The following is a 13,783-nucleotide window of genomic DNA, read 5'->3' as shown; positions in this document are numbered from 1 at the left end:
TTTTATTTTTATTGTTTGAAATTATACTTATTAAAGTTGGAATTTCATAAATATCTACATCATCCTTCCATGTCAATATATGAAGATGTATTAATGCATGTCCCTTTACATTGATGAGGCAGGGCTGCTTCTACCATCCGCTGCCATGTGTCAGGACAGAGCACCAGCGTATCAGCTGACTGTGGAGTAAATCCCATCGAATTTAAATCAAAACAGCTCCAGCAAATTCATTTGATTGAAATAGTATTCACTCCTGACATGAAGTGTGTCTGCTGTGAATGCTGCTGCATATTGTGTTTATTGTGCTCTCAGTCAATTGTCAGAGACCCAGCTGAAGCTTTTCCATTATGGGTTCACTGACATTGACCCTTTCATCATGTTCCCAGGCATTTACATGAGATAACAATGTTGGGCGAATTTCCTAAGATCCCATTTTAAAATTGCAGGAAGACCATATGCGGTACTTCTGACAGCCAATAATTCAATTTGAAACAGCTATATTGCATTTGGAATGTAATTCACGCGAGCCATTTCTGCGCCTCCTCTTCTCAGATTGAATGGGAAAGAATTAGAGGTTGACTTTCATGTTGAGATGGAGTGTACAGCCTATTCCAAGTCTTATTGACAGAAAGACAAAATAACAGTATGAAATGCCATCCGTGTGATGGCGCTGAATGTGTAAATAGAAACCCTTTCACAGCTTTGCCATCAGGAGTTGTTACAACCCCCACTGAAAATTCCTGCAAATATAAAGCTTTTTTTAAACTGCATTTTTTTTTTTTTGGACAAATTCCTACAAATCTATTTTGCTTCAGAGCCCTCTTAGTGGTGAGGAATTTTTATTTTTTTCCCTTCAGTGATGCTGGACCACTAATCCTTTTTTGTCAGGTCAGACAACTTAGTGACCTGCCACTGAAGATGAAACTATTACTTCCCACAGTGACCCAAACACATCAACACATCACACAAGTAAAAAAAAAAAAAGAACACATTTCTTCTCGCATGCTCTCATTTCTCTCCGGTTTGTTGTGAGAGGAAGATTTAGCCTGCTTTGGAATGGTGGAGCTCTCTGGCTCGCTATTTGATGTCGGGGTGAGAGATAGAGAGAGAGAGCGAGTGAGTAAGGATGGAATAGAGTGGGTTTCAGTGTTGGGGGATCAGAGCTGCTTTGGTTCTCCAGCTCTGTCTCTTTGATCCATATCCCCAGGCCTGCCTCACTAACTCAGGCCTCTGCTCGTGATTCCCGACAACTGTCGGCCTGAGATAAGGAGGTGGGGTGGGAGATGTGGGGGGGCCTCCTCTGCCCCGCCACCCCCAACAGACACACACACACACACACACACACACACACTCCACTTGCACTTAACAATAAAACATTTTTAAAAAAATCTGTGAGGAAATGTGTTTTGTGTTAGACTCCCCCCGACTAAAAAAAAAAAAAAAAAAACAAATAAAAGCACTCGGCGCCCATCCTCCTGCAGCCCCCAGTTCACATTGTGTAGACACGGCTGTGTGCACCTGAATGCCAATGAGAGTAGTGCCTAATATTAGTCTCAGTTGCTATTAAAATTTGCAGTACTAAGCCCTTTGACTGGGCATGCTGTCAACTGGCATGCTCCTGTGTCAACAAATCAAACAGGATGAGCACATATATTTACATCATTCCCATAATAAGGAGTGGAGTTGAGGCGGCTGGGGGGGTGATGTTAATTAGAAATCGCCTGAAAAACAGATGCTGTTTCAGTTTGGCAAGAACCAAAGCAAGGAGCTTTATACCAAATAAACACATAAAAGACGAGACCTACTCAAGAAAGCTGCCAGAAAAGCGGAGGAATTTAATTCAGACCAACTGATGGAATGTTTGTATGATATATTTTTCTTTATTCGTCACTTAGAGTATTCTGCTCTCCTCCTCCCTCACGGAAACCAAACAGAGCCCAGGGTGCTGTCTGACTGACTGAGTGGGTAGAGAAGTGTTAAGCCCCTCTGGTTCCTGTGGTTCGGATGAAATGTAGGCGTTCACCAGCTGCATCGCACCGACAACCTGAAACTCACATCTGCTTTTTTTTTTATTCATGTGATTGGTTTTTACAAAATGCTTGAGCCATGACCTCGGTGAAGACTTGATTAGCCCGAGGGTGAGCGTTATTTTCACATACCGTCCCGTCAGTGACACAGCGTCCCATGTAACAGTGCTTGTGTGGAGTCACAGCTAAACTGATGCACTTCTACTAATTACGTGTCGTCATCTGCTCTTAGAAAAACAATGATTTAAATTCATCTAAAAATCCCAACAAGAACACATCTGAGGAAGTTTCGATTGTGCCAATACTGCTGCTGCCATGTGATACGTCCTGGCAGGAGAAGACACGGCGGCAGGCATAAGTGGCACCGGAGGGGCAACCAGGGATGGAGGCTGTGTTCAAAGCCTCCCACTCCACTAGCATATAGCGTAGCATGCAGTAGACAAGAAGAGCAAAAAACTGCGGTACAGACTTTTTCTAGAATGTCGATCAAGCCCGACTCTGAAATCTTTCCTCCTAACTTTCAGAAACGAGCCATTTGAATGAGATCGTTTTCGACTGCGTTTGCCTTCTCTGGCTTCACCAAAGCAGGATTGGTCAATGTGGCATGGGCTAGAACTTGAGCCAGTATAGAGTTCCTCCTATCTGTTTCTCTTTGTTTGGCCTCCTCTCCATGCTTACTGTTAGATTCCCAGAAATACCCAGAAGAAGTCTCCGGTATGGATTGGACGAGTCCAGCTCACCTACTGTGTCCCACTGGAACATTCACAGCAACAACTTGTAGGGCTTCATAGCAACAATACAGACCTGTATGTTGGATTATAATTGGTTTGTTCCATGAATTACATTTCAAATTTTTGGCCAATCCTGTCATTGTGGCTAATGCTACTGAATGAAATGGGGCAGACAACATGGAGAACCAGCTTCAACTTTTATAGTGAAGTAACGCAACAAAACTGCGGTGAATCTTCTCCCTCCAATCATCAGACAGGCAGTTAAAAGTTCATCTTTGGGAAAATAAATGACATCCACATTTGCACCCACATTATGCATCCGAATGTTCTCGGCCTCATCTGGAAACAAGAGGCGTAACTCCATTTTGTTGCGTTCCTGTGTCGTATAAAGTCTCCAGAAGAAGTCCAGAAGAACTCAGATCTGTTCTGTGTTTGCTTGAAGGAACGAGTGTCCAACCAAAATGCCCTCTAGATGTCCATCGTTAAATGTCAACGTATGAATGGTGTCCAACATCTTGTCGTTCATCGAGCTAAAGCCACACAGTGAAGATTCTGGTAGATTAATCGTAGCAGCTGGACTTGCTTGATCTGTACAGATGTTGTCCAGGGAGGAGAGATGGTTTGAGAGAGGGGTGAAAGAAGTCATCTATGTCAAACTGGAAAGACCATCCCTCAACAGAGGTGGAGGTCTGAGGCATCACCTCTCACCTGTTTACAACCCAGTCCTAAGATCTCTCCCCAGGAAGATGAAACCACATCCACACCTAGCCACAGAAGACCCTAACGAACCTCATTGTGGCAGGGGGAGTAGTAATGACCCACATAACGAGGGGGAGGAGCAACAAACCTCCAACTGAAACCCAAACTCAGGTGTTAATGGCTCCTTAAGGATATCAGAATCTGGAACTCCCAACTAGTCAGTCAGAACTGATGAAGCCTCTTGGATGAAACGTCTTCATGGAACTCAAGCAGGTCCAGCTGCTACCATTAATCTACCAGAACAACCTGGATGACTGAGAATCTTCACAGACACACAGTGAAGAGCTTTTACGTAAACAAGTGAAAGAGTTCCTGCATTTCAGTCGAGCAGGTAGCGGTGATAATGCTTGGGGAGTAGGATGGACAGAGAGAGAGCGGTTCTGTTCAAATAACTAGAGTGTGGAAACGGTAACTGGATTTACTGAGGAGACTCTGACTGTTGGATCACTGCAGCACAGAGGAACAAGGACACAGAGCCTTCGACATCGACGGTAACCACAAAATACGTGTCTTTCATTTTTTTTTAAATCTTGACAAAAACAACAAACATCAAAAGACTAAATCAACAACCGTTACTGTTCCCAGAGCAGAGACGGTTGTATTTGACCTTCTACTCATTTTGGCTGTTGCAAGGTTAAGATCGATTAAAGTGCTCCCTCCACAGCAGAGACATTCCCTCTGCACCGTCCAGCTCTCTGTCCATCTCCGTGCACTGCAGTCCGGATCCTGTTGGCAGCAGCCTGTCACCGTCCAGCTGAGAGCCGTCTCTGTTTATTTACATGTCATTATGGTAAAGAGGAGCCAATATTAACACTGTCAGCTGCTGTTTGACCTGACATCCTCTAATGAGCTAGCTCGCCGATGCTTGAGCAAACACCTCCCATCCTCTGACTTGATCCCGATAAAGAGCTTCTTGGCCTTGAAAAATTATTAAACGTCACCAGTTAATTTGGAGTAGAGGAGGTGCTGCGGGTGGTGTTGAAGAGCAGGAGAAAGGTTTAGGTTTAGGCTTAGGACCCGGGAATGTTTAGCTGCTAACCGTTCACATACAGAAATCGGGAATACGTGAACGGACACTCAGTGACATCTCCATTTCAGCAGTGCTTGAGTCCGTTCTTGTCCATTTCTGCACGTCAACGCCTCCGAACAGTTCTGAAAAGCTTTTATTGTGTCATGTGCAGTTAGAAGCAGCTGCCAGATGTTTCTACACACCTCCACCTGCTGATTGAAGTCATTGTTGTAAATATTCCACATAAATTAGAAGAGCTTTGTTTGTGATGACAGATTTGATCAACCTTTAACATCCAGCTCCAAGAGTAAGAGTTCACACACGGATTAAAACAACGAAACCACTGCTGGGATCGAACAAGAAGCACCCTTGGCAGGTTGGAAGTCCATCACAGGTCTAAGAGAGAAAAATAGAAAACCGTCCATGCACTCCTATGGCTAGTTTAAAACTACCACTCAACTTGGATGTCGTAGGAGAACATGCAAACTCCACACAGAAAGGCCTCAGTCAGCCAACCAGCAGCTTTGAAACCAGAATGTTCTTCCTGTGAGGTGACATTCATTGAAAAGAAATATCAACAAGACCTCCAGTTAAACAGACTTAAAAGACTAATGAAAAGCTAAACATGAGCAGAGGAGGAACGAAGGTTGTGGGAAGGCGTTGTGGGGCTGGAGCAAGTCTGTGAGGTCGGAGGGGGGCCAGATGATGGAGGGCTTTGTGGGTGAGGAGGAGGATCTTGATGCGTTGTTGGACAGGGAGCCAGTGGAGATGTTTGCTCAGCTACATACAAGTTAAATACAAAACTACCAACACCAGTGCAGGACCTACTGTCAGAGACTTGTTTGGATCAGACTCATGCCTCAGTCAGTGAATAAACTCCTCTGATCTTAGGAGGAAGACAAATCTGAGAACTGATCGAATACTGGATTGAGGCTTGAGTTGATCACTAAGACTCATTTATAGCGTCATCAAGTTTTCTGTTGAATCTTTCTGTTACCTTCAGAGCTGATTAGTGCGGTGAGAAGGAGAAGAAGTCATTTAAAGATCTTAGGTTGTGATTAGATGAGAAGAAAGCTCTTTCTCAGGAACTGAATTCAAGTAGGGCTGCAAGATGGGGCACTGGTTAGCACCTCGTAGCAAGAAGGTCGCTGGTTTGCGTCCCGGTGAGGACACCCGGGATCTTTCTGTGTGGAGTCTCCATGTTCTCCCCGTGCAGCGTGGGTTCTCTCCGGGTTCTCCGGCTTCCTCCCACAGTCCAGAAACATGCTGAGGTTAATTGGTGATTGTAAATTGTCCGTAGGTGTGAATGTGAGTGTGCTTGGTTGTCTGTCTCTAAGTGTAGCCCTGTGATAGACTGGTTACCTGTCCAGGTGAACCTGCCTTCACCCTGAGTCAGCTGGGATAGACTCCAGCCCCCCATGACCCTAGTGAGGATTAAGGTGTAGAGATGATGGATGGATGGATTTAAGTACAACAAAATTGTCAAAACCCCACACCGGTGGTAAGCTGAGCTCCTGGAGACAAAGAAGAGATTTAATTTACAATTTTAATTTTCTTTGTTACAATATGCATTCTATTAGAATCGGCTTTATTGGGATTTTACATTTTCTCTCTCAGTAAAATCACACATTTAAAGCATTCACTGTGTAAACTATTTTATTCTGGACAGACGTGGATGTAATCTGCAATTTGACCGACTGGTAGATACACACAACTGCAGGATGGTATTTATTCTAGTTGTTCTGGCAGCACTCTGCTCTGTGGGTTGAATTTTACATTATTGTTTGATTTCTTTTTGGTTTTTGGCTCCATTTTAAAATGCATTACATAAAATTTAATCGATCATATTCTTTTACTTCACTGACGTATCAGTCATTAAATCAGATTTCCATACGTCCCCTGAGTTTCTCTTGTTCACTAAATTTCTGTCTTCTTTTACGTCTATATTCCAGTCATTTCTTCAAACATATTATAAAACAGGAATATTTACTGACATGAAACAAAAGCCTGTCTGTTAACATATTTAATATATTTGTCTTTCAGTTCAGTCAGGCTCTGAATGCATTTGATTGTTCCAAAAAAAAAAAAAACATGTCTCCATGACAGCGAGTCTGATTTCTGTTTTCATCACTTATGGGGGAGTTTGGATTTTTCAGGATTATGGCATCTGACAAAAACACATCTACATATAGTAAAACAGCATAAAAATGACTGCATAATTACCCCTGATTGCATCAGTTGTTCAGTATTCCTACTGACGTGGTTAAAACGCAATTACTGTCTGACCTACAATTTCAAGGAAGACAATGACAGACGGTGTCGGACACCAGCGGCATCTTAACATCATCCTTAATCCCAGCTGCTGTATCCACCTACAGCAGACACTCAGCCTGACACCGTGAGGTACATCATCATCGTCAAGTCACACATGCTGCAAAGTTTGCTTTAGATGGTGGTTAGGTAGCGTAATGAAAACTAACATCAAGAATGAGGTAATCCTTGATCGTCACACACTGAAGTCACAACAGGACAGGCTGGTCTCAGTGATCGTACTCTGCAGCGTAGAGTGTCAAACTTAAACTGGTTATGGTTTGGCTAAACACGTTAAACTATGAAGTGCATGTTTCTGTTCTTATGTTCCTTCACTGACGTTTATTGTTTATCAGTTGACGTATATGAATGAGGGCTGCAAGGTGGCTCTGTGGTTAGCACTGTATCCTCGCAGCTAGAAGGTCGCCGGTGTGCGTCCCGGTGAGGACACCCAGGATCTTTCTGTGTGGAGTCTCCATGTTCTCCCCGTGCAGCGTGGGTTCTCTCTGGGTTCTCCGGCTTCCTCCCACAGTCCAGAAACATGTTGAGGTTAATTGGTGATTCTAAATTGTCCGTTGGTGTGAATGTGAGTGTGCTTGGTTGTCTGTCTCTAAGTGTGGCCCTGTGATAGACTGGTGACCTGTCCTGCTGGGATAGGCTCCAGCCCGCCACGATCCTAGTGAGGATTAAGCGGTGTATAGATGATGGATGGATGGATGGATGGATGGATGGATGGATGGATGGATGAACGATTTAGGCCAAAAGCCTGCTAGCAGTTAGAGGAGCTAAAATGCGGTGAATTGCATGAGTAAGAAAACGTGCTTTCAGTCTTTACTTGAGGGCATCGGTAGTGTTTTACTTGTTTATACATATGAAAAGTGTTTACAGTAAATGTAAAGAGAGACTAAAGAACTGTGAGCATGAAGCTTAATCCCTGCCTACTTGTGGCCATGATTGTCTACAAAGTTTGTCACATCTTCCTTACCAATCCAAACGTTGCTGTGAAGAGGGTGTTTAAAGCAGATAATGCTGTAATGAAGCATACTGTCAATGTTAGCCTTTCACATCCACAGTTTAATGTGGATATGAAGCCCTAAACTTCCTAAATGATCTTTCAGCTGACTGTTTTAAGCTAAGGACCGACTCGAATGCTAAATAAAGGAGATGATGTCGGGGAAGAACCATTTCAATATATTGCAGAAAACGACTGAGAAACAGACCTGAATGCAGGAGATAGTACTGTGTGGCACAGAGACCGCCACAGGAGATCTGCACACCTCTGTTTTTCACATCCCTTCATCTATTAAACACTCCTCACACTGAAGTGGAGTTTTATCACCACATCCGCCATCTGCCTATCTGTGTCTGGATTTGTGTGTGTGGCACATCTTTATCCTGTTTGTCAAAATCTCTACACGTTCCTTCTGTATCTACAAAAAGTCTCAAATCTTTGCAAGTGCCTGAGTAGCTGCAGGTGTGTGGTCAGGTGCGTTTGAGATAGGTAACCTAACCGTGGCCGACAGGAGGCTCTGCTCCACAGGCGGACTGCATTCGGTGATGTGCAAAAGTTTCAAAAATGAGGATGCTTACAAAAATAATTTCAAAGTAATATCCACATGAATGCCAAAATCACACTGCCTCTTCCAGCTCAACCTCTTCCCATACGTATGAGCCTTTTGACAGCAGCTTAAAAAGTATGCACAATAGCAGGAAATAGGAAAACAATGACAACAAACTACTTTGTCGTATTAAAGTTTGACTGTGAACTCACCTGTTTGCGAGACACCGTGATGTATGTGACATATGGTCCATTTTACAGAGGATTATGGGTCTGAGAGGCCAGAAAAGCAGGAAGTGGTGGGACATCCTGGTGTACTACATTTAATATACTATGTACTGGGACATACTAAATCTTTTATAGCGTGGTAGTGTGACTGTTTGCACTCACTCAGCACATACACCTATGGTAGCCACACAGTCTGGTGAAAGATGAACCAACAACACTCGTACCCAAGGCAGGTCTCGAACCCAGACCCTCTTCCATCCTAAAAGGGAGTGTTAATTGTTGTTAATTGCTGGTAAAAATCACAATTTGAGGTTTTGTTAAAAAAAAAAGTATGTTTTCCTCAAATCCTAAAGCTTTCTTCATGTGTGATTTTGGTGTTTTTTTTTGCTCCAGGAAGAAGCAGCATGTTAAAAATTCTAAAAACACTCTCTCCACTGTGTTTGCAGGTTATGAGCATCCTGAGTAACCCCAGCAGTGTTTCATCGCAGCCACAACACGACTTCTCCATCTCGCCGCTCCACAGCACGCTGGACTCCTCTTCGTCCAACAGCATCTCGGCCAGCTGCAGCCAGCGCTCGGCCGAGGCTTCCATCAAAACGGTGGACAGCCTTCCCTCGTCCCAGTCTTACTGCCCCCCCACGTACAGCACTACCAGCTACAGCATGGACCCGGCTGTGGCGGCCGCCGGTTACCAGTACAGTCAGTACGGCCAGAGTGAGTCCTGATTTTTCAAACAAATTGTTTTAATACTAACATAATGTCTGTTTTACTAACTCATATAGTACAATTGTATCACTTATCGTGTTGACATTTTTGAGCAGTTTTGAGTGTTGTGAGTTTACTAAAAACCAATGTGGACTAAAGAGACAGTGCACAGTGCAGGGAGGGAATCCAGAGATGAGCGACTGTTGCTGGTAAATGGCTGCCACGTTAATCCTGTAGTATGGAGCATCTGAAGGCTGATGTGTTGGAGTGTGGGATGTAGGTGGTTGGTAAGCGGCTGATTAGCCATTTCTGGAGACAGACGTGCTATTCGAGGTGCCCGGCGTGGTGAGTTGCCCGGTGAGCGGACCAACCAGAAGAGACCAGGACCTGAGGCCCAAAGAGGCTGCTGGTTAGACAACGAATAAGCAGATACCACTGAGAGAGCTGGCTAACAATACTACCACGGGAGCAGGCAGAACAATTTGACAAGGAGTGGGGTGACGAGCCGGGGTTTAAGTATTGCAGCGGGGGGTGAGTCTCAGGGGAGTCCGGCGATTTTCCACAAAGGGGAACAGTGGTGAATGTGTGATAAGCTGCTGTCATAGTAAATGATGTGCTGAACTTACGCGCTTTGTGGCTGCAAATGAATTACAATACCAAATACTATCTTAATAAATCTTTTGGAACCACGGCATGAAAATATATTTATTGCTTCACTGCATAAAGCTTGGGTCGGCAGTATTTTATTTATTTTTTTGAATCATTTTGCAAAAACTCTAACCTTTCAGCATATTGCAATTTAACTGGTCTGAACTAGACGTGTGTACCTCCTCCAACCAGGCTTTAGAAGATTTACCCGATGATGGGAGGTTTCAGCCGGTCACAGGGCTCTTCGCCAGTCAGATCAGATTAAATAAATAGCAAGACGTCCATTGTGACAAGAGGCTGTGGTGGTGCAATTGTTTAAATGGTAGTCCGGAGAGCAGGGTTCTGAGAAAAAATGTTTTATAACAAGTGACCTGGTATGACTGAATTTCCACTGTTCTTGATGAACTAAATACCAAAAATGAATCAACACACATACACACAGCATTATGTTTTGATGCATGCAGCTCATGTTTTGGATGATCACTATGTTTGCCTAAACAAGCCAGCGTTAGCCTTTGTGAACATTGTGTAGTATAGTGCTACAATAGATGCACCTGTCGCAGTGTTCAAACAACAATGCTGACATTTTAGGATATAAACATTTTGAAGACAGATGTAGTTTCTTCCTGTTCATTCTGCCTACAAATCCAGATGCCTGCAAGTCTTAAAGCCCGTTCGATGAGCTGAAGGTGCCTCGTTTATTGCTTCCAAGTGGTTTGAGACACCATTTCCACACTGGCTTTTTGTCGCCTATAACTTTGCGTCAAAACAAAATACCTCCGTGAGTCCCAGCAGATCTGTTACTGCACATCCAGTTGCAGCTGCTATTCCTACATGTAGGTGTTATTGTCAAGTACAGGGATCTCCAACTCCGATCCTCATGAGCTACTGTCCTGCAGGTTTTAGACGTAGATCTCCAACAGCTTGTTGTCAAGTTCTACACAAGTCTATTAATGATCCATTAATGTGAATCAGGTGTGTTGCAGTATGGAAACGTCTAAAACCTGCAGGACAGTAGCTCACGAGGACCGGAGTTGGAGATCCCTGGTCTAGTATGTCCAGTACCCACGCCATCTACAATACCTACAGGACTTTCAAGCAATAGAAAAACAAGCACTGTCATGTCTGTAGGATGTAGGCATTGACTTGGTACTAAGTATTAGTTTAGGTCACATCCCTACAGAGTGATATGATGGGCCCAGCCATCAACACCACTCACTAAAGAAGGTTGCTTAATCATCAGGTTTGACGAGGTAGACATGATTTTCTTCACTTGGTAGCGAGAGAACGTATAAACGTCTGATCAGGAGTTGAAATTGTGGTTGTTTACAAAATCCAGTATGACTTGCGTTGCTTAGCTGAATGTGAGTGCTAACTGTGCTGTATGAGCACCACTGTTGTCTTTACAGCAGAAGCCCTGTAGATGTTTAAATGGAGGATGTAACGGTTTTCTTTATGTACTTACTTGTTATTTGTATCATCATAAGGTTTAATCCAGGTTTATGTATCTAGTACTTAATCATAACATGAGTGATCTCAGGACTCTTTACTTAGTACAACTGACAACATCACTGAGAAAAGCAAATACAACGCAAAGCCAAGCTACTCGCCATTGGAATACGAAAAACTTATCTAGGTTTAAAGGCCATCTTTGGTGTCAAAGTAGTCACCACAGTTTCAGAGATGAGAGTAGAGTTACAACAGTAAGATCCAGGTTGTAAAATAGCAGAATTTACCTGAGAACCAGTCTCAAAGACCATACCAAGGGCTGGTTAAAAACTGGAGTAGAACAGTAATTGCAGCCCCCAACTTACAAAAGTAAGACGTCCTACACACTCATAGCTTCCAGAGATAATATTTAGGTGATAGTCAATATAAATCAATACTGAACGATCTTGCAAAACCCTGAACTACAGTCAATGACTGCCTTTCAATGTCCAGTATTTCTCAGTTGCCCACTTTCTACAATACCTGATTATATTATAGCTGCGATGTGGGTAATGTTAAAGACACATGATGGAGTATGGTTCAGAAATCCATCCACCACCACCACCACCACAGCCCCCACAGCCCTACTTTGTGCTTTTGTTACTGCCTCTATTTCCACCAAATGTTGGCATTGGATGTTCTGTAAATCTCAAGGTACAGAATTTACTAGTATGGACCTAATTCCGTGGATTCTGCCACACATCCTTCAGGACATTAAAAGATTAATTCACATTACCATCAACGGGTTTCAGACAGTTCAGGCGGACAGGAATAAATCCAAGAGTGGCACTGAAGAAGGTGGAGAACTTGCTGCATTTATGAACAGATGGTGCCACCCTGGTCCCATTGTGAGGGCGGGCTTCTACGGCCCAGGTGTTGAACTGTTACCTGTGGGGCTACGTTCATACTATATATCCCGACCCCCCACACCCAGCATACCCCCCAGCACGGACCCAGTAACGTCACATGACGTCCACTCAGTCACTGGTGCTCATGTTTCTTGTGTTGTATTGTATCTGACAACTTTTGCAATCTTGAGCGACTAAATCGATTAATAAAGGTTTTCTGATTGTGATGCTGATTACAACTTGGGGTTTTACTCGTCATTTCTAGTAGACGTACCAACACTATACTATAGTAATTACTGAGCAATTACATTTTTTTCCCTTTAAACGCCGTCTGATTGCTGTCTGATGTGATATTCGTGGTTTGGCGGTGGCCCGTCGGCCCCACCTCTACCTTCTGCAGACAGATTTAACAGTTTACTTCAGACATTTGACTCTTCTCTTGTTCTAATTCAGGAAGCTTCTGAAAGATTAAAGTACATACTGTCAAAATAGCTGACATACGTGTGTGCGCATGTGTGTGTGTGTGTGTGTGCACTTGTGTTTGTGCATATGTGTTATCAGATAGGCTCTATCTCAGAGGCAGAGGACTCTAAGTGTGACAGCTCAACAGGGATTTAAGGTATAAACCTGGTTGACAGGAAAAAAACATCTTCCTTTAGAGGGTCTCACTAAGCCCTTATGAAACACAAACACGCACACATGCACGCAGACGCACACACACACACACACACACACACACCGCTCCCCCACTAGCTGTCTAGGTGACTGGCATCTTGGCAGACAGACCAGCCCACCCATAGGTGCTCTTCTTTCTCTCATTTCTCAGCCCAGGAGTGACAGCTTCCTTTCTGTGCACACTAGCTTCTTAACTGACATGCCTTACTTATCTCCTCCCAATAGCCACAACACACACACACACACACACACACACACACCCACACACGCCGTGTCACATCACATCTGTCAGCACCTCCTCTTTATAAAAGAGAAGTTATCACCAGCTGAACCGAGGAGGGATAACATCCACAACTCTGAGAGGAAAATATGCTGAGCATTAATGTCAGTTTTCCAAGAAGCCCAGTTATTCTCGTGACTACCTGCCTCTCTGTCTCTCTGTCTGCATAAGCTGTTGACTGCTTTTGTCCGTCTGTCAGACACAGTGTCCTCTTGTCAGTCTGTGTGATTGGATGTACAACAAACTGCGACAATACAATACATGTTAAGGGACTGGTGTGGAGGTATTAGTGGCATTCAGTGATGAGGTTGCAGATTACAACCAACCCCTCCCTCACCAGCTGTGTAGGAGAGTCTATGGTGGGTGCCACTTCACATAAAAAAAAAAACATGAAAGGAGCTTTATAAAACCAGTGTTCTTAGACTACTGTAGAACCCTGGTAGAACCCATGTGGAAAGACCTCCTCCCTGTGTAGGCATAAAGGGTTCATACTAAGTTAATAAAAACACAAGAAACT

At 43.7% G+C, this 13,783-nt stretch overlaps 1 protein-coding gene across 2 annotated transcripts in view; it reads left to right on the top strand.

Annotated features, from left to right (window-relative positions):
* The window catches only part of LOC103357833 (paired box protein Pax-7-like), a 63,273-nt gene that overhangs the window by 44,894 nt on the left and 4,596 nt on the right, over positions 1–13,783 (top strand). For both annotated transcript variants that reach the window (XM_008282553.1, XM_008282552.1), the window contains exon 8: positions 9,069–9,336. In XM_008282553.1, coding sequence (XP_008280775.1) covers positions 9,069–9,336 — 268 coding nt within the window. The remainder of the gene's footprint in view (positions 1–9,068; positions 9,337–13,783) is intronic.

Source organism: Stegastes partitus, unplaced genomic scaffold (genome assembly GCF_000690725.1).
Source record: "Stegastes partitus isolate 25-593 unplaced genomic scaffold, Stegastes_partitus-1.0.2 Scaffold276, whole genome shotgun sequence".
Lineage (NCBI taxonomy): Eukaryota > Metazoa > Chordata > Actinopteri > Pomacentridae > Stegastes > Stegastes partitus.
This window is presented reverse-complemented; position numbering and strand designations above follow the sequence as displayed.